The sequence below is a fragment of the Salvelinus sp. IW2-2015 genome, linkage group LG20 (genome assembly GCF_002910315.2).
Source record: "Salvelinus sp. IW2-2015 linkage group LG20, ASM291031v2, whole genome shotgun sequence".
Classification (NCBI taxonomy): Eukaryota; Metazoa; Chordata; class Actinopteri; order Salmoniformes; family Salmonidae; genus Salvelinus; species Salvelinus sp. IW2-2015.
The window spans coordinates 12876120-12898425 of record NC_036860.1 but is presented as its reverse complement, the minus strand read 5'-3'; the positions used below and the strand labels follow the sequence as shown (position 1 = coordinate 12898425).

General features: G+C 43.4%; 1 protein-coding gene across 3 annotated transcripts in view; it reads right to left on the bottom strand.

The window, feature by feature from the left end:
• Positions 1–22063, bottom strand: part of camsap3 (calmodulin regulated spectrin-associated protein family, member 3) — a 64345-nt gene extending 42282 nt beyond the window's left edge. For all 3 annotated transcript variants that reach the window (XM_024011246.2, XM_024011248.2, XM_024011247.2), the window contains exons 1-2: positions 21516–22063; positions 7063–7325 (exon numbers count right to left, since the gene is read on the bottom strand). In XM_024011246.2, coding sequence (XP_023867014.1) covers positions 7063–7325; positions 21516–21648 — 396 coding nt within the window. In that variant the 5' untranslated portion in view covers positions 21649–22063. The remainder of the gene's footprint in view (positions 1–7062; positions 7326–21515) is intronic.
• Positions 22064–22306: the final 243 nt, after the last annotated feature.

The window sequence follows — 22306 nt, the reverse complement described above, 5'->3', positions numbered from 1 at the left end:
GGGGATCAGTAAAGGGGGGGGGGGGGGTTCGGTGGGGCTGGTGCGCTTCCCGGCACCCCACGCTCCACTGACAAGAACAGCACATGGTATTGGACATGTCTAGCTAGATACTAAATACTGAAGCAGCAGCAAAACCACACCAATCTGTGCTGCGCCAGCTTTTTGCAACCCTCCCAAATGGATAACAATGTCCCCCCAACCAACCTCCAAGATCAATGTTGTAATCCCTGCAGCTTTCTTTTGTTGAATCTTCTCTGTAACAAACAAAAGAAAATACAACTAAATGTTATTTCCCCCCTTGGCAGGCCTGGGAGGTCCCGTGACCTCCCAAATGTTTTGAGATGATGTTCAGCAGCATTCCTGATCCAGGGGATAAACTGAGTCCGCGTACCAAATGGCACCCTCTGTCCTATATAGTGCACTCCTTTTGACCAGAGCCCTATGGGTGCACTACTGGGACCTGGTCAAAAGTAGTGCACTAAATAGGGAACGGGGTGCCACTTGGGACCCCGACCTGTGCCACTTCTAATTCCTACTGAGCTCTAGACGGATGCTAACTTGAGCGAAAACTTGCGTACACAGCAGTATGAGTTAGGTCAACGTGTCAGCGACTCACTGACCAAAACCAACCATAGACACAGGCAGGGACTTCTGAAACAGGGCTATCCTCTGACCACCCCCACTGCTCCCCCAAAGTACATTCATGYCTTTGTCATATGTAGGCTATATAAAACATTTGAATGAACTTCACTGACTGAGTCGCTCTGGATAAGAGTGCTAAATGACCAAAACGTAAATCTGACAACATAAACAAGGATTCCATTCAAAAACACTYGTTAAAAAGAAATTGAACTGGCTTTGAGGTCCAGAGTCGAGTTTGAGGAACATGGGGAAATAGGGTGCCATTTGGGGGACAGCCMAAGACCAGGTGTCGTATAGCAAGACTGGCTGAGTGATCTAGATGGCTTCAGTGACCGCGCCGTTCTAGGGTGGGGCACTAGAGAAAGTATCCTATTTAGAATATCTATACTGCAGGTGGCAGGCATTTCATTTAGCTTGTTTTGCCCCAGCCTCATTTGGAGCTGATGTAAGCTGTGCGGTTATTGATAACAACTCCCAAATGACACCCTATTCCCTCCATAGTGCACTACTTTTGACCAGGGCCCATTGGAAATAGGGTTCTTGGTATTTGGGACACAGCCAGAGAGAAGACTGGTCAATATCACAGTGTAACATATTTAAAGGCAATATAGATATTAGCTGTTGGCAAACAATAATATATTCTGTTTACCCTCGCTGTGTGTGTGTGTCCGGTGTGAAATGGCTAGCTAGTTAGCGGTGCTCACTACTAGCGTTTCAATCGGTGACGTCACTTGCTCTGAGACCTTGAAGTGTTTCCCATGCAGAGCGATAGGCTTTTGTGGAGTGATAGGCAGTGGTGTAAAGTACTTAAGCAAAAATACTTTAAAGTACTACTTTAGTTTTTTTGGGGTATCTGTACTTAACTATTTATATTTTTGACAACTTTTACTTCACTACATTCCTAAATAAGTTTTTACTCCATACATTTTCCCTGACACCCAAAAGTACTGGTTACATTTTGAATGTGTAGCAGGACAAAAAAATKGTCCAATTCACACACTTATCAAGAGAACATCCCATGTCATCTACTGCCTCTGATCTGGCGGACTCACTAAACACAAATGCTTCATTTGTAAATGATGTCTGCGTGTTGGAGTGTGACCCTGGCTATACATAAATAAATTTTTTAAACATTTTGCCGTGTGGTTTGCTTAATATAAGGAATTCGAAATGATTCATACTTTTACTTTTGATACTTAAGTATATTTTAGCAATTACATTTACACTTGATACTTGAGTAAAAGTATAAACGTATTTGGTTTTAAATATACTTTAGCATTTTATTACTTTGGTTGGTGTGTGAACACGCTGTGTGTGTGTGTGTGTGTGTGTGTGTGTGTGTGTGTGTATTAATGCGTGTATGACACAGATGAGCTTTCATATAAAGCTGCACACTACAGCAGCAGATTGCTGTTGCTCCAAAGCCGTTGACTGGCCAAGGCCCACATTGATGCACTGTTCCATCCTCCTAACGCTGTGTGTGCGTGTTGCATGACCCACTTTCCTCCCCTGACAGAGCCAGGCAGCGGCCCAGCTCAGACAGCAGCACTGTCTACAGCTCAAGCTCAGAGAGCACTACAAGTGCAAGTTGAGTAGCAGAAGTAGTAGCCTAACAAGTGGTGAGTCTCACTACCAGCTCTTGGCCAGCTGAGGCTGAGGGAGCCTCCCAGGCCTGGTGGCATGGCAGCAACACCATCACCACCATGGAGCTGAGACAGCACTAGCGGGAACACAGAACAGCACTAGCGGGAACACAGAACAGCANACTAGCGGGAACACAGAACAGCACTAGCGGGAACACAGAACAGCACTAGCGGGAACACAGAACAGCACTAGCGGGAACACAGAACAGCACTAGCAGGAACACAGAACAGTATGATCTGAGCACAGAACAGCACTAGCGGGAACACAGAACAGCACTAGCGGGAACACAGAACAGCACTAGCGGGAACACAGAACAGTATGATCTGAGCACAGAACACAGCACAGACAGTACTAGCTGAGCACAGCGGAGCACAACTCTCACCTCCACTATTCCATTGGTTCCATTGCGCCAGCCAGGCAAGCTCAATCGAGCGCAGCTTAAGTGTTTGTAAGAACGTCAATACTATTTGAACCCAGKTCTGGATGAGACAGCACAGCACACCTCTCCCCTCACACACCACTGGTCCAATTAGTACAAGGACCTGCAGACAGCGAATACACCACCTGGTGCCCTGGCCAACAGGTAGAGAGCTCCAGGCAGTTTCACGAGAGGCGTGCGCTGCTCAGCATAACATTACACTCTAGTTCTATTTTCAATAATTGCTCACAGCCGAGAACACTTGATAAAGCGGCTCGCCGGCCCAGTGTAGCTCCCCTGTTAGAGGCACCAGGCAGAGAAGCAGAGACAGAGAGAGGCGGAGGCAGGGGTAATCGAGCGTTCTACTTTCACCTGACTGACCATGAGGGAAACAAGCCTGACTACAGCTACACAGGTTCTCCAGAAACAGACTTCAGGGCATTCAAATCACAGCGCCAGTGTCTGTTGGGCTGGTGTCTGCAAGAGGAGCTGGGCTGGCTGGGAGTGAGAACATAGATGTTGTAGTGAAGATTATACAGTATTAGAGAGGGGGGGTAATATGGTTAAAGTCACACTGTAAAAATTAGGAGAATGTCAAAGTATGCTCAAGAAGCCAAACTGTAGCCTTTGACTAAAGCACTTTCATGATGTATAATGAGAATTCTACGATRTCTATTGTGCTCAAGTTGGAATTCCATGAATCGTTTACAAAGTCCTCTACATCTCATTAAGATATTTCTAAGKCACATTTCAAAATAAAATCTAGGACGTATAATATTGAATTAGTTAGAGACTAACATTATAGACTGTCGTTAAATTGGGTATAGTGAAAGAAGAGACAGGAAGCTGTAATGTTACACAGTTCCTATTTGAACAGGCTCAGCCCTCCAGAATAATGACAAGGTGAAAACATGGGTACAGAGATGAGGTAGTCGTAAAAAAAAGATCATGTTTAATACTATTATTGCACACAGAGTGAGTACATGCAACATGTGACTTGTTAGGCACATTTTTACTCCTGAACTTATTTAGCCTTGCCATAACAAAGGGGTTGAATACTTATTGACATTTCAGCTTTTAATTTGTAATTAATTGGTAAAAAACAATTTAATTTCTAAAAACATAATTCCACTTTGACATTATGGGGTATTGTGTGTAGGCCAGTGACACCAAATCTCAATTTAATCTATTTTAAATGCAGGCTGTAACACAACATGTAGAAAAAGTTAAGAGGTGTGAATACTTTATGAAGGTACTGTCTTTAATCTTTAGCCTAATAAACTGCATGGTTTATGGAGTCGTAGTAGGGGGACCACACACCACATCATCACGTGACTCCATGTTTACTTCGATATGATGTTATTATATAAACATTTCCACATAAAGGCGCTTCCACTGCTATTTCTCACATAACACACTTTACCGGTACAAAAAGATCCCACCATGTCGATCGAACAAATTATCTGTTGCCATTTATCAAATTGTACCGAAACTTCCTTTTTTCGTCACAGCTGTTGTGATTCGCATAAAAACTGTGGATGGAAACGTGGTTAGAGAGAGAGAAACACACACACACACACACACACACACACACAAAAAGAAAGAAGAGAGAAGAGGAGAGAGAGAGCCAGCTACCAGCTCGTAACAGAGCCCAAAGTGTTCTCTTAACACAGGCAGCTCTGGTTTCACTGGTGCTGAGCAGTTTGCCTATTGTTCTAATCTACAGTCGTGGCCAAAAGTTTTGAGAATGACACAAATATTAATTTTCACAAAGTCTGCTGCCTCAATTTGTATGATGGCAATTTGCATATACTCCAGAATGTTATGAAGAGTGATTAGATGAAATGCAATTAATTGCAAAGTCCCTCTTTGCCATGCAAATGAAAGGAATCCCCCAAAAACATTTCCACTGCATTTCAGCCCTGCTACAAAAGGCCCAGCTGACATCATGTCAGTGATTCTCTTGTTAACACAGGTGTGAATGTTGACGAGGACAAGGCTGGAGATCACTCTGTCATGCTGATTGAGTTCGAATAACAGACTGGAAGCTTCCAAAGGCGGGTGGTGCTTGGAATCATTGTTCTTCCTCTGTCAACCATGGTTACCTGCAAGGAAACACGTGCCATCATCATTGCTTTGCACAAAAAGGGCTTCACAGGCAAGGATATTGCTGCCAGTAAGATTGCACCTAACGGGCCTCCCGGGTGGCACAGTGGTCTAAGGCTGTGCCACCAGAGACTCTGGGTTCGAGCCCAGGCTCTGTCGCAGCCGGCCGCGATCGGGAGGAACATGGGGCGACGCACAGCGTCGTCCGGGTTAGGGAGGGTTTGGCCAGCAGGGATATCCTTGTCTCATTGCTAGTGACTCCTGTGGCGGGCCGRGCGCAGTGCACGCTGACCAGGTCGCCAGGTGTACGGTGTTTCCTCTGACACATTGGTGCGGCTGGCTTCTGGGTTGGATGTGCATTGTGTTAAGAAGCAGTGCGACTAGGTTGGGTTGTGTTTCGGAGGACGCATGGCTCTTGATCTTCGCCTCTCCCGAGTCCGTGCGGGAGTTGCAGCGATGAGACAAGACTAACTACTACCACCTAAATAAAGCATTTATTGGATCATCAAGACTTTAAAGGAGAGCGGTTCAATTGTTGTGAAGAAGGCTTAGGGGCCCAAGAAGTCCAGCAAGTGCCAGACCGTCTCCTAAAGTTGATTCAGCTGCGGGATCGGGGCACCACCAGTACAGAGCTTGCTCAGGAATGGCAGCAGGCAGGTGTGAGTCCATCTGCACGCCAGTGAGGCGAAGACTTTTGGAGGATGGCCTGGTGTCAAGAAGGGCAGCAAAGAAGCCACTTCTCTCCAGGAAAAACATCTGTACCTATTCTGCAAAAGGTACAGGATTGGACTGCTGAGGACTGGGTAAAGTCATTTTCTCTGACGAATCCCCTTTCGATTGTTTGGGGCATCCGGAAAAAGCTTGTCCGGAGAAGACAAGGTGAGCGCTACCATCAGTCCTGTCAACAGTAAAGCATCCTGAGACCATTCATGTGTGGGGTTGCTTCTCAGCCAAGCGAGTGGCTCACTCACAATTTTGACTAAGAACACAGCCATGAATAAAGAATGGTACCAACACATCCTCCGAGAGCAACTTCTCCAGTTGCAGTTTGGTGACGAACAATGCCTTTTCCAGCATGACGGAGCATCTTGCCATAAGGCAAAAGTGATAACTAAGTGGCTCGGGGAAGAACATTCGATATTTTGGGTTCATGGCCAGGAAACTCCCCAGACCTTAATCCCATTGAGAACTCCAAGCATTGATTATGCAAGAATGGGCTGCCATCAGTCAGGATGTGGCCCAGAAGTTAATTGACAGCATGCCAGGGCGGATTGCAGAGGTCTTGAAAAAGAAGGGTCAACACTGCAAATATTGACTCTTTGCATCAACTTCATGTAATTGTCAATAAAAGCSTTTGACACTTATGAAATGCTTGTAATTAAACTTCAGTATTCCATATTAACATCYGACTAAAAAATCTAAAGACACTGAAGCAGCAAACTTTGTGGAAATTAATATTTGTGTCGTTCTCAAAACTTTTGGCCACGACTGTAAGGCTTAGTCAGAGCCACCTATTGTCTCAGAAACACTACCTTCTCCAGGCCTCCCAGCCCTCCCTCCCAGTCCCAACCCTACCATGCTACACCCAGAATTAAGACTGAATCTCCCCTGGAGTCACCCTGACGTCCCCCTGGTCCTCACAGCTGGATCCACTCATCTTCAGGGGATCGGCTGGGGCGATGGGGGGGGTGGACCCGGAAAGGGGGTCTTTTTTTAATGTTGTCTAATCCGTGGAATCAAAGCATAAACAAGTCCCTTCCTGTGCCACCCAACCCTAACCCACCCACCCCCTCCCCATACACGCACACCCTGCACACCCCAATCCCCCTCCACAGCTTTAACATCCCCACTCCCCCTGGACCAGCAGTAATGGCTGAGGGTGACCAGACAATGCCTGTGTGTGTCCCTATGAGGCAGACCGTATGCCCAGACGACCAGATCGATCACTGCTGGATGGATTATTGTGACACCAGGACCGGTCCAGTGGCAGTTTCCAGCGCAGCTTCGATCTTYCCTCAATTGAACCTGTRTGTTGTGGCAGTCATCCCCWGTCACCCCAATCCCATCCCAGGKGCATTACTATTACTGGGAGASAAAGACTGGTGGCCAACAGCGAAACAGAAATCTTCCTCCATTTCCCATAACTCGAACCATAGTCTCTCGTGTCAGACAAAACCTAACATTACACGAGACTTGGCTCTGGACGCCAAGATTACCATGTCGACACGCCATATGCCACACCCATCTCTTACCATTTTGATTGGTTTATGCCGGAGGTCCGCGTCAGTCACGGGGACGTCTTGATCTTTGGGGATCACGCCCCTGTTGGCGAGGAGCTGCAGCAGGGTGGCGTTGTCTTTTGGGGCCCCTGACCCCCCCTGGTCCGCCTGCAGCAGACCGTAGGTGCGGCAGTAGAGTTCAGAGGAGAGCAGGAGGCGTGTGACGGGGGGCTTCAGGTGCTCCTGCTCATACTGGTCACAGTAGAAGGGCTCCCGCAACTCCACTGGAACATGCTCTACGGACAGAGAAGAGGGACAAAAACAGGGAAATAATCATGTGGGAGCAGAGTACACTATTAATAGGGAAAACAAGGTCCTCTGAGGGAGAAAAATACTGAAAAGATACCCGGACTGCATCCAATATACCAGATAGGGACGTGACAAATGAAAGATGTTTCTTAACGTTTAAAGCGCCATTGTTTTATCGGTGTACCATTAAAAACAATAAGAAATCTTGACAACATTTCACGTGAATTCACAATGCAGCTTCGCTGCTGCAAGAAACGGTTTGGGTCTCACGGTGCGTCCCTGTCARATGGTTAAGCATCGCACCTGTACTACCATTACTGTACCTCAATTCCAAATCGGAAAGTTTGAATTTCGTTCTCATTTAACTTCTCAAAGTATTGCTCAAAGTATTGCCATACAGGACTTCGCTGCTGTCATTTGCCGTTCTAATTGCCGTTCTTAATTAACGACAATGATTTAGTGGTGGAGAGTCGACCCTTTCTGACTGTCAAGATTAGATTCCGGTAGGATACAGTATTTTTGGAACGGAAGAGACTGTTCTCGGAAGTATGGCAACTAATCAAACACTCGCATCTTTCATAGCGAGGGACGGAGAGAGAACGAGGTGCACAGTATAGGCAGTAGGGCGCTGGGAACGATACCAGTATCGTGATACACTACATGACCAAAAGTATGTGGACTCCTGCTCGTCGAACATCTCATTCCAAAATCAAGGGGATTAATATGGAGTTGGTCCCTCATTTTGMTGCTATAACAGCCTCCACTCAGCCGTAATGTTGGAATCATTATGTTGTCATACAGAGTCACATTTAGTTTTTAAAGGACCAATTAGTTTGACCTGCTTCGTGTTTAAATTTTTGAAATGGAAAAAATATTGCGATACTGGTATCATCACGGCCCTAATAGGCATGTCAGCTACCAGACAGACAGAACAGCCTATCTATCGGCAATTAAAAGCTGTATCTCACAATGCCATGCTGTATCTCGCAGATTCCTTGGCTTGCCATGTCTCGCAACTTCAGTAATCATCAATGAATAGGATATTGAGCCAGATTCAACACTTCGCTCTCGCAGTCACACAAAGTATCTGCGCATGTGCACAGGTTCGCTTCACGTGTTCACAGCGTGGCAGCCAGGGAACCAATGCTCTYAGTTGTCACGGATATTGACCCACTATGTTGTTTACTTTCTGCATCTACAAAAACATTATTACATTTTTGTATTTTTTATAATTAGGTTTGGGATTTTTCTTAACATTAGGATACCAATTTCATTTTAACGTTTGAACTTTCACACCTTTAATACCAGAGGTCTTTCAAAGGAATAGGGTGCCATCTCAGACACAATCTCTCAGCTGTTTGTTCTGGATATTGGACAGGAACATAACGTTCAAAGTCCTAACAATATCATTGGCAAAACACAGTTTAAAGTCTTATTGTCAGATAAACACATATTCTGTTTATCTCTTAGTATCTAATAGAAACAAACTTAAAGTGGATGTTTCCTCATCAATTATACACTGAGTATACAAAACACTAGGAACACCTGCTTTTTCCATGACAGGCTGATCAGGTGAATCCAGCTGAAARCTATGATCCTTTATTGATGTCACTTGTTAAATCCACTTTAAAATCAGTGTAGATGAAGGGGAGGAGACAGGTTAAAGAAGGATTTTTAAACCTTGAGACAATTGAGACATGGGTTGCGTGTATGTGTGCCATTCAGAGGGTGAATGGGCAAAACAAAAGATTTAAGTGCCTTTGAACGAGGTATGTTAGTAGGTGCCAGGCRCACCGGTTTGAGTGCGTCAAGAACTCCAACGMTGCTGGGTTTTTCACGCTCAACAGTTTCCTGTGTGTATCAAGAATTGTCCACYACCCAAAGGACATCCAGCCAACTTGACACAAATGTGGGAAGCATTGAAATTAACATGGGCCAGCATCCCTGTGGAACGCTTTCGACACCTTGTAGAGTCCATGCCCTGACGAATTGAGTATGTTCTGAGGGCAAAAGGGGATGCAATTAAAAATTAGGAAGGTGTTCCTAATGTTTTGTACACTCAGTGTATAATGAAGGTATAGAGTATGGATAGACAAAGCTAGACTGCCTTGCAACTACAATCTGAGTGAAGGGCCGAGTAGGGGTTAAACCAGTGCTTCTCAAATATTTTCTGTTACGCCCCCCTAGGAAGAAGTAAACATTTCGCGCCCCCCAACTCTCCGCCRCGACTGTAAATAGTATAATTTGTCTATAAAATTGTTATAAGTACACCTCTGCATAACATTGTATCCTTATTAACATTAAAGAAAAAAAAGAAAGAAATATAGATCAACTTACAACAAAGAATAACTTTATTAACATTGTTTTTTAGTCTGTAACAGAAAAGACTTAAAGTGCATCACTTTGCCTGAAATGTAAAAAAAAATTTATGCCTTATTTAAACTGTAAAAATTTTTTGACCATTTTATACTGAAAAATAAAATTTAATATAATCAATAAATAATAAATTCAAATTGATCAGCAACATTAACTCAGGAGCACAATATATGAAACACTTTAACTTATAAAACAAAAATGAATAAAACAATTTGTGCTGATTTTGTTAAAATCAAAATGAGGAAGTCAGGATTAATGGCTACAATGATCACGTTTTGCAAAGCGGGACGATTGTTGGCAATATTCGGCACGTTTTCGCTGAAAAAACTCAAGCGGCATATCAGCGTGATTGGGGTGTAATGTCTTTAAGTGACGCCTTCATTTATTTGGCTTCATGCTATCCGCTGCCAACATTTTTAGACACAGTAAACATACCAGTCTTTTCTCCTCTCCCACCTTAGTCACAGTGAAGCCAAGCGCTACATACACGTCGTCATATTTCCTCGTCTTAGCTTTCGTGAGACTTACGTTTGTCTCATTATCTCCGCCTTCCTTTTCATCCCTGTTAAATATTTTTCCATGGTGTCTCTTAAGTTTGTTATCTGCACTTCATATCTCCTGCTCTGTGCTGTGTGCTCTTGTTCGGTGCAACAAAAAAAACTACTCCCTGCGGCAAAAAAAGCATGTTCCCCGGGGTCACACGCGCCCCCCCCTGGCATCGCTCCGAGCCGGCGCGCCCCACTATTTGAGAAGGACTGGGTTAAACGAAGGTGTGTGCGAGCGCTGTCTCTTATACACATCTAGATGTGTATAAGAGACAGGTTCTCGTGGCGTGCATTTGTGTGTGCGTGTGGCGTGCGTCTCGGTGTTGTGTTTTCCACAGCAAATCCAGCCAGCCAATCATAGGGCCTGCAGGAGACAGACAAGGTTACAGAGACAGGCATGATACACTGGTTACAATTTGATCTTGCTTCTACACCTGCATTGCTTGCTGTTTGGGGTTTTAGGCTGGTTTAGGTTGGGGTTTTAGGCTCGAACACTTACAGACAGGGAAATGGAGGGAGGAGTTGGTACTAGCCCCCAGGAAAGATCAAATCAAATTTATTTATATAGCCCTTCTTACATCAGCTGATATCTCAAAGTGCTGTACAGAAACGTACAGCACTTTGAGATATCAGCTGATGTAAGAAGGGCTATATAAATAMATTTGATTTGATCTTTCCTGGGGGCTAGTACCAACTCCTCCCTCCATTTCCCTGTCTGTAAGTGTTCGATCAGCAGTTCAGGTCTGATAGTGTCATTCTTCCCCCACGGGAACGACACTGTGGTGCATTCCATTTCCAACCCCACGTCAGTCAGTGCTTGCATCCCAAATGGCACCCCATTCCCTATATAGTGCACTAYCCCGGCCATTTGGGATGCGGCCAGTATGGAACCACATTATCAGTCTGGGTCAAGAGGAGTGAAATGACACGACATCCAGGCCCAGAGGTTAGCGTCAGCGTCTGAGAATTACCAGACAGAGCCCTGTGGTACTGGTAGATAACCAGGGCCTTGTTCATTAGGCATTAACAGAAGAAAACAGACTACCTTGGCCTAGCCATTAAGAAAAGCTAATGTTCGTTTTCTATTGTGTGCCCCGTTGAACACGACCCTGGTGTTTTATTTTCAGCCGAGGGCAGTCTCTGTGGGAAATTGTCTTTAAGGCGACTTCTGAAAAGAGTTGACAGGAACCTATGCTTTGTGGCACACTTCTCACAGCGCAGCTAGGACAAGAAAGTCACCTGAACCTTGCGAAAGGGCAAACCAAAACACCAAATGGYACCATATTCCCTTTATAGTGCACTACGTTTGACTAGCTCAGGTCAGTGCATTATAAGGGGAATAGGGTACCATTTGAGGCAGGCACACGATTTCCACCTCAATGGAGCACACAGCACCATGTAGGAAACAAGTCCCTTTARCGCAGCACAGTCCAGGAAGACGTTGAAGAGCACAAAGTAAACATGACTTGGACTGGTTTTCAGTAAACACAGCCACACACACCACACAAAACCCCATACAAACATGAACCTGAAAATCCACATCTGACACACGCTCTTAAACTGGTTTGGCGCTATTCAGAGTGGATGAGACTGGGGCTGTTACGGTGGATGAGACTAGGGCTGTTACGGTGTGACCGTATTACCGCCACACTAGCGATCACGAGTCATTACATTTACATTTAAGTCATTTAGCAGACGCTCTTATCCAGAGCGACTTACAAGTTGATTCATGACGGCAGTCAAATTCCACGTGACCGTTTAATCAAGGTAATTAGGCTTTTCCAAGCTCTGATGCTGCTGATGGTCATTAGTAGCCTACCAAACTTGCTAACTGCCCGGTACTCAGCACTCTGTTGTCCCTTTAAATCACTCYGACATCAATGCAAATGTRATCGAAAATCTAATCAAACACTTCATGAGAGCCCACAAGCTCCTGTTGCGCAACATTTCTGTAGGCTACTATATTTATTTCTCAACTTTCCTAATATTAAKCACATTGCTTCTCTTTACAACAAGAGTATAGCCTACCTGGCTGACATGAAAATTAACCACGGGAAAAGCGTCCTCCATTCGCTATGTATGTGCATAGAGACATGTTTTTTTCCCAGCTGACCCTGTTTTAGAGACAGGTGCATGATWATGGTCCATTCTGAATCCAAAACAAATTTCATACACATATTATATGTAAAGACCAGATTAAATCAAGAACAGTCTGATGGGTGACAATATTAGCGTACCACTTGTGAATGATATATTACCACTTGTGAATGATGCCCAGCTTGTGGGCAGTAAGGCAAGAAACTGCCACTTTTTCAAATCATAGTCGCACACCTTATGTAGCCTAGCCCATAGGCCTATATGTTTTAATAAGGTTTGTATCACAACTAAAGTGGCCAAATAATTTAAAAAGAAGTTAAGCACATTCATCCGCTTTACAACAGGTAGAGTTAACTGGCATACATACGCAGCACGTGAGTTTCAATGCGCTTATAATGTGAAGAAATAGCCTAACAGTTTATCAACATTTTAAGCTAAWYGTTCTGATCTGTTGCGTCAGCCTCATTGCATAAAAAYGTTTGTTTGATGCTAGTGGCTGTATTAATTTGGGATCGATCGCATCCCACAACTGTCCCAGACTAYGTTTGGAATATTTCTTTCTTGCACAGAATGGGTCAACTTTTGTACTATTGACAATCTACTATCCCCCATAGTACAAAAGTTTATAGGCCTACTCATCTTGTTGGCTAACGAAAAGTAAATGTGGACAGTTCTTCCAATATCTTAAATGTGCGCCTTGGAATTGGATAAGTATGATAAGATTCTATTAGGGGGCATTACAGCCACACAAAGGGCATGCAGCTGGGAAATTCGAGGCATTATCAAGTGCTTGTCAAAATAGTGAATGAGAGACTGATGAAGTGTGTACAGCCKGCGCAAATAAAGTAGAGCCCATGCCTTTCATGCAACTTTTTTTTCAAATCATCATTAGAGTCRCATCATACAGCCTTAGAATGTACTAAAAATCWAAGCATATAGCCCAACCTTTGTATCACAACTAAAGTTACATAAATAACTCTTAATTAAGCATAGGAGGAGCTGTTTTTTGTTAACCGCTCAACACAGAATAGTGTGTGTGCACACCGCATGTGTGCACTCCCTCAAATCGTTTGGAGAAAATATTCACCTATGTTCAATTGTATTCTTCATATATAAAATAATATAGCAAAGTGTATATAAAATAATGCCACGGAATTCTAAGCAAATCTTGCCTGCTAAATGAACTATTGTAGCCCACAGCCATATGGCATAGCCAGATCAGGACCTAACATACGGACAACTCAATGTATGCTATTCTGTTCTCCTGAAATAGACTATTTTCTTCATATCATGTTTCTTTAGACCAGTCTAAAAAAAATTGTGATGGTGATTTATTGTGATGGTGTAGGCTATATTAAATGGATTTAGACTTTTTAAAATGTAGATGTTCCAAAGGTCAGCATCAGTGGCTTGTAGGCCATGCGTGGAAGCCAGGAGATGCTAAATGTGTTGATGTTAATTAACGGTCAATTACCGCGAGACTGGCAGTTATTTGCTTGACAGTCACCGGCTGACAAAATTTCATAACCGCCACAGCCCTAGATGAGRCCGACATGGCTTATTCGATGGACAGTAAACGTAGCCTACACACAGACTAATTTTCAAACCCTACCGTAAATAGTTGGAAGGCTGAAAACAATGAAAAAGGAACAGTTAGGTTAGTATCTGAAAGGAGACTTAAAAAAGGGACATCACGTGCTGAACTCTGACTCATGAGAAGATCAGAGGAGATTGAAGGATAAAGGGAGTCGCCCGACCATGTTGTCGTTTTGCATTAGGGTTCCTTGAATTATGTTATTGGTTTTATTTAGGGCACACRATAGCATGGGACGTCTTTCCCAAAAACAACATTCCATTTACCTCCCTCCGGCTTTCTGTACTTTCACCACTACAACGTTTCGCAACAGAAAACAAAACAATAATCTGTGATTATTGTTCATGAAATACCACTCCCGTTTCTCAGGTTTTCGCCCAACTGAACACAACCCAGGTGTAGAATACTAGTATGTCAAATAGAGAAAGATTACATTGGGGTGTGTGAATGTTCCATTGTGGTTAAACCACAGGGCATTGTTAGCAGTATAAACGTTTCATGCAAACTGACCAAGTGAGGGAGGTTAAACTACGGGTGCATCTCAATAGTCTAAAGCAGTGGACCTTCTCATCTCCTTTCCTTCCTCCACTCGGATTCAAAAGAACTGGACTGATGGAAGGAAGCACATTGGCCCGCCAAGTTGCTAGACTATTGAAATGCAACATAAGATACCGCATTGAACACACAAGGCGTTTTCAGACACTGCACGTGGAATAATAATGTTTTATGGATTTTCAGTGCAGTTCCACCACGCACCACCAGGACGTCACTATAGGACGTGGAGAAAAAAGAAAAAAAAATGACATAATGCAAATTAGGATGCAAAGCAAGATGGATGCAGTCGATACAAGCATAATTTCCCTGTGGGACGGTCCAGAAGGATGAACGACCAGTCTTTGTCACACACATCACCAGGTTGAAACAGACAGACAGGGAAGCAGCAGCAGCTGGAAATAGACATTTTGCAAATGGGATTTCAGGTATTGGGAACCGCAGTTTTAAAAAGGCCTGCAGCACACACACCTGCTCTCTTTCAAGTAACACAACAGCCGTTCACACTTTGTTTGAAAAAAAAATGCTTAGGACACAATGCTTAGGAGTGAAAAAAAAAAAGAGTGAGTGGAAATCAGGAAAAGGGTCACGAGTCAGCAGTAAATGTCACCAGGACATTGATATCCATACCCCCTCAAGAGGATAGTATTTTGATAGCAAACACTAACCTGTCTGACTTTGTGTAAACTGAGTGAGTGTAGTAACCGGGAAACTGGTTCCAGGGAAGCAGCCGCTCAACTATCACTATAACAGGTCAGGGGTCAGGGCATATCTATTGGTCTAGGTGAGGGGTCAAAGGTCATAAACAAGCTGGATTGTAATAAAAACATCATGCAAATTTGGTGAGTAATACACAAAAGGCTCAGACAACTTACACAAGCACTATAAGTGAATAGACTAAGGTAAATTGAGGTAAAGGTAATGATGGAGTAGAATATAAAAGAGCTCTGCTCTGTGTGTTGTCTACACCCCAACCCCACTACTGACAGGAAGTGGCAGGGGGATGCAACAGAGCAGAGGTCCATGTAGTCCTATTTATAATTGATCGATTGAATTAGCCCGACCGGTCAGTCTTGTCATAAACAGACATGTGGCCGTCAACAAATGGACAGTCACAAACTAAAACACTGAAATAGGACTACACAGAGGCTGGCCCTAGTTTCAATCGAAGCGTCATTATGGGTAAGATTCTGTAAGGATCAATTCTGTCCCTCTCCATTCCAGTTAACTGTACACCAGGTAGAGCACTGACTGACTGACTGGCTGGCAGACTGACAGACAAACTGACTGGTTTACTGGCTGGCTGACCAGCGTTACATTTCAGAAGGGTTGTCATGGGAACAGTGAACACATTAAGACCACTTAATTAAAACTAAGGGCCGAACAAAGCAGCTGCCAGAAGCAKACAGAGGCCCACACATTTCCTGATTAGGGCCGGGGTCCAGTGTACTCAGGCTGGCCTGCGAAGACCGTTCATGAACATGTCTACACCTTAAATAATTCAGAAAGAACTCTGATATGCTCAACTGTGCAAGGTAAGCACTAAGAGAGAGGGTGGGAGAAAGCACAGTCTCAAATGTCTGCTTTAAGTGAGAACATCCARATAAGTATCTATGATCAAATAAGATGTACTTCAAACGATTATCCTAGAAAATATCAAAAATAATTTATAGAACATAAATCACAATGTTGTTGTCGACAATTGTTGATCCGTTGTTGTCGCTGTGGTGATATCCCTCCATAGCATGTTCACAGAAATATCAAAACCTTCATTATACAGTGGGAGAGGCTGAGTGCTTTTAGGACAAAGACAGGCCTTGTTTTAAGACTGGTAACTAATGGTGAACATGTTATTATCCTGTGGACTAGGCTAATGTTCCACATGACCCCTCTCTGGTTCAGGTTGATATGCCGATTGCCTGAAACACCCCTCAAAATAACTACAGGCCTCAGGGTTTTGATGTCTACAGGTTGAGGTTAACTACACACACTTCAGACATCATGGGTTACCAGCATTCTTGTCTATTGTTAAAACTAGGGCGTACTGAAAAAGATAATAATATGCCATTTAACAGACGCTTTTATCAAAAGGGACTTACAGTCATGATTGTAGTCATTTTACGCACAGGTGGTCCGGGAATCGAACCCACTATCCTGGCATTGCAACTGCCATGCTCTATGTCAAATTCAATGTGACATCTTCGGTTAAATAAGGAATAAATGAAATTAAAAATGTTACATTTAAAAACTATTACTGGTTTGTGTATAACAATTTTGATATAAATCCCCCAAGATTTGAATGCCTCAATTATGAGACATACATACAGTGCATTCAGAAAGTATTCAGACCCCTTGAATTTTCCCACATTTTGTTATGTTACAGCCTTATTCTAAAATWAAAAAAATTGCAATCATCAATCTACACAMAATACCCCATAATGACAAAGCGAAAACTGTTTATTTGAAATGTTTGCAAATGTATTAAAAATCTAAAACAGAAATACCTTATTTAAACACAGTTGAAGTCGGAAGTTAACATACACTTAGGTTGGAGTCATTAAAACTCGTTTTTCAACMACTCCACAAATTTCTTGTTTACAAACTATAGTTTTGGCAAGTTGGTTAGGACATCTACTTTGTGCATGACACAAGTCATTTTCCCAACAATTGTTTACAGACAGATTATTTCACTGTATCACAATTCCAGTGGGTCAGTAGTTTACATACACTAAGTTGACTGTGCCTTTAAACAGCTTGGAAAATTCCAGAAAATTGATGTTATGTCTTTAGAAGCTTCTGATAGGCTAATTGACATCATTTGAGTCAATTGGAGGTGTACCTGTGGATGTATTTCAAGGCCTACCTTCAAACTTTGCTTGACATCATGGGAAAATCCAAAGAAAAAATTGTAGACCTCCACAAGTCTGGTTCATCCTTGGGAGCAATTTCCAAATGCCTTTAGGTACCACATTCATATGTACAAACAATAGTACGCAAGTATAAACACCATGGGACCACGCAGCAGTCATACCGCTCAGGAAGGAGACGTGTTCTGTCTCCTAGAGATGAACGTACAATTTGTGCGAAAAGTGCAAATCAATCCCAGTACAACAGCAAAGGACCTTGTGAAGATGCTGGAGGAAACAGGTACAAAAGTATCTATATCCACAGTAAAACAAGTCCTATATCGACATAACCTGAAAGGCCGCTCAGCAAGGAAGAAGCCACTGCTCCAAAACCGCCATAAAATAGCCAGACTATGGTTTGCAACTGCACATGGGGACAAAGATCGTACTTTTTGGAGAAATGTCCTCTGGTCTGATGGGAAAAATATATAACTGTTTGGCCATAATGACCATCGTTATGTTTGGAGGCCGAAGAACACCATCCCAACCGTGAAGCATGGGGGTGGCAGCATCATGTTGTGGGGGTGCTTTGTAACTGGAGGGACTGGTGCACTTCACAAAATAGATGGCATCATGAGGGGGGGAAATTATGTGGATATATTGAAGCAACATCTCAAGACATCAGTCAGGAAGTTAAAGCTTGGTCGCAAATGGGTCTTCCAAATGGACAATGACCTCAAGCATACTTCCAAAGTTGTGCCAAAAGGGCTTAAGGACAACAAAGTCAAGGTATTGGAGTGGCCATCACAAAGCCCTGACCTCAATCCTATAGAAAATCTGTGGGCAGAACTGAAAAAGTATGTGCAAGCAAGGAGGTAGAGTGGCCAGACAGAAGCCACTCCTCAGTAAAAAGGCACATGACAGCCCACTTGGAGCTTGCCAAAAGGCACCTAAAGAMTCTCAGACCATGAGAAACAAGACTCTCTGTTCTGATGAAACCAAGATTGAACTCTTTGGGCTGAATGCCAAGCGTCACGTCTGGAGGAAACCTGGCATCATCCCTACGGTGAAGCATGGTGGTGGCAGCATCATACTGTGGGGAGGTTTTACAACGGCAGGGACTGGRAGACTAGTCAGGATCAAGGCAAAGATGTAAGAAGCAAAGTACAGAGAGATCATTCATGAAAACCTGATCCAGAGTGCTCAGGACCTCAGACTGGGGCAAMGGTTCACCTTCCAACAGGACTGGTGACTTCCTACTGGCCTATAAAATGCCCACAGAGCCACAGCATAATGACATCCTAAGCTTCAACATGAATACCCTTCCCATCATAGACCAGGGTTAGGTTCAGTAGGGCACACCGTAGCAAAACGTTCTGCAACGGAAAATGAAAATCAGTCTGTTTGGTTCAGGTAGTAGCACCTCATTGTTTTATTGCGTTTGAATACGTTTTCAACTTCGCCGAACAGAACCCTGTATTTACATGCTGTAAGCATGTGCTACAGCACATAGGTAGTTTCCACCATATTTCTTATACCATTAATTTCCTTTTAAATCCACAAAGGGAGAAGAACAAGTAAACACTTAGGGCAGAAGCGTAGAGAGTCGGGATGCAGCRCTAGATCCTCCTTAGGTCCTCCTCACTTATTGACTCAGTCTCACACCCAACCCAAGACACACTGATGATGAGAACATGAGTCATAATTATGAACAGGACACAGCTCTAGCAAGGTGGAGCTACAAAGCAGCGACAGGTTTCAGGCGCAGTGAACAAACAAGATATGTTTTTATAACCTTTGTTCACTGGGAACTCTGTTTTATCTCAGACAGACAGACAGACAGAGAAGGCTAATCAAGTAGGCTAATCAATATTGTCATTAATTCCTTATTTAACCAGGGAAGTCACATTGAGTTTGACAGAGCATGGGGTTTTGTCTTTCATATCTATCTGTTCACCCATTCCATGAGTTGCTCTCTGTTTCTTGTATGCTCTGACCCCTGTGTACACAATCTAATTTAGTTATTTTGTTTAATTATTAGATTTTTACAGAGAGAACAGATATCAATTAGTCTGCTTGATGTCTGACAAAACTAGAGACATCTTAGTGTGTGTGTGTGTGTGTGTGTTTGTTGGCATGAATTCAGTCAGGGTACTCCCAAGCTCCTTTCATTATCCCTGGCTAGCCGGGGAAATCGGGGACCTTTGTTTACATTTCAGGAAAGTGAAGGAAGGTTATCGTTACAGGATTTCCAAATGTAGCCCTTTCGAACTAAGATAGGAATGGATCTTCACAGTTTACTAAGTGTAGTAGAATGTCTTATGTGCCGTAGGACTATGCATTATGCATTAATCAAGTGTTCTGGACTGTGGCTAGGGTTGACAAATAAGAGAGCTTATGTATAGTAAGAGAGCACTTGGTAAGAGTACTCCATATCCTCCTATTATAAGTAAAACAAACATAAACACATACATGCAGGTGGTTGGTTATTGGTTCTGTCCTTTCCCATCTATACTGAACAAAAATATAAAACACAACATGTAAAGTGTTGGTCCCATGTTTCATGAGCTGAAATATTCCAGAAATGTTCCAAGCACAAAAAGCTTATTTCTCTCAAATTGTGTGCACAAATATATTTACATCCCTGTTAGTAAGCTCTTCTCCTTTGGCAAGGTAATCCATCAATCTGACAGGTGTGGCATATCCAGAAGCTGATTAAACTGTATGATCATTACACAGGTGCACCTTGTGTGGGGACAATAAAAGGCCACTAAAATGTGCAGTTTTGTCACAACACAATGCCACTGATGTCTCAAGTTGAGAGAGCATGCAATTGGCGTGCTGACTGCAGGAATTTCCCCCAGAACTGTTGCCAGATAATTTAATGTTCATTTCTCTACCATAAGCCGTCGTTTTAGAGAATTTGTCAGTACTTCCAACCGCACTCATAACTGCAGACCATTTGTTATATGTCAGCCCAGGACCTCCACATCAGGCTTCTTTACTTGCGGGATCGTCTGAGGCCAGCCACCTGGACAGCTGATGAAACTGAGGAGTATTTCTGTATGTAATAAAGCCCTCTTGTGGGGAAAAACWAATTCTGATTGTCTGGGCCTGGATCCCAAGTGGGTGGGCCTATGCCCTCCCATGCCCACCCATGGCTGCGCCCCTGCCCARTCATGTGAAATCCATAGATTAGGGCCAAATTAATTCATTTMAATTGACTGATTTCCTTATATGAACTGTAGTCATTGAAATTGTTGGGTTTATATTTTTGTTCAGTATAGATGTTCATTCAACTGGGGAGGGTAGGCGGCTTATATAAAACTAAAACGGGTTTCGTTTAAATAGTGTAGTAGACATATATCTAACCAACCGATTATCTTTAAGTGGGTGTGTATGCATGCGCGTCATCGAAAGAGAACGGGTGGTTTCAGTAGGCTTCTACCATTAGTATTATTATAGAGAAATATACCATTATCGATACCTCCTGTTATATTATATTTGGATACATTATTAAAATATCACGCTATTTGTTCAGCAGCTGACCTGACAATAGCCTATGTGTTTTTCAGTGGTGAACACTCGGTTCAGGTCAGGATATTTTATAGTCCCGGAGTTACTCGCCAGCCAAAATTAAATGAGTTAATTCCATTTTTGGTGATTGAAATTAGACAAGCTGTCAAAACCGATGCCTCGTCACCATTGGCTAGGGGGGCCYCAATGCACCAGTCGAAATTGGCAAGCAGCGAGCAGGATCTTAAATCAACTACTGTAGATCAAATAGGCTGCTGTGATCCAAAACAAAAACAACAGTGCGTCTGTTTTTAGGATGTTGTAAGGATATATTTTCGACGTTATACAATATTCAGGCACAACACCTGGGAATCTGACGAAGGACCGCTATTCGGGTTGAAATGGGGTGCAGAGTAGGGCTACATCCCACACACGCTCTCTGTCCCACCTCTAACGTACTGTAGGCTACTCTTTGTGTGCCCAAAATCGCTGAGTTTACACAACGCGCAGTCAGTTCACCTTCATGCACGCGCTTTTCATAACACTGACAGTCGGGGAACAATGCTGGATTACATGGGAGGGAGGGGAATGTAAGAAAAACACAGAACAAAACATTATAAACGTTTGGCTACAATAGCCTAGGCCACATACCTGCATTGCCGTACGATTTAGCCAAGACCCATCCCACACTTGCGCATATTTTTGCCCTGGTACAATCATACAGATCCAAAGGTTTTATGTCCGGGACTACAAAAGTCTTCCTCATCGCGTTGGTGTCCACCATAGCAAGTCCGCAGACAGGCCGTAGTAACCGGACGGGGATAGAGACCTAGAAAATAGTTGGTGGCGAAAGAAAAAGCTTCAAATCAAGCATTCATTCTTTTCTTTTTTCTTTTCCATAACACTGGGGCTGAGGAACACGGATGTGTGTAATCGTTTTCTCAGGAAATATCCAGACACTATGGGCCCCAGCTCAGGATATATCCCGTTTCTCTCCTGATTACAGACCCCAAAAAATGGTCATAAGATGAAGGCGCGCGGTCTTAAAGCCCTACTGAAGCCCCAACACATCGGGTTATWAAAATAAATAAATAAAGGCGTATTATTTCCCGTTTCGCTGTCCGCATTGCTAACGTTTGGTTAGCGCTCTACAGTAGGCTGGAGCCCCGCYGATGACTGATTTCCAGGTGCTCCACAATGGCATCACTCACTCAGCCGACTGGCCAATCGCGTTTGAGGAAGAGTGAAGGGGCGGGTTCTCAATCGTGTGAACGCGACCAGCAGGTAGCGTATGATGACAGGTGCATTAGGTATGGCATAATATGAGTTAGGTAGGTGAAACTTGCGGTGTTGAATTGAGCAAATAGCCTAAAGGAGGTTTCCATACACTTGTCTCCAAATATTGTCCTCTGACCATGAAACCTACCATACAGGTAAAAGAA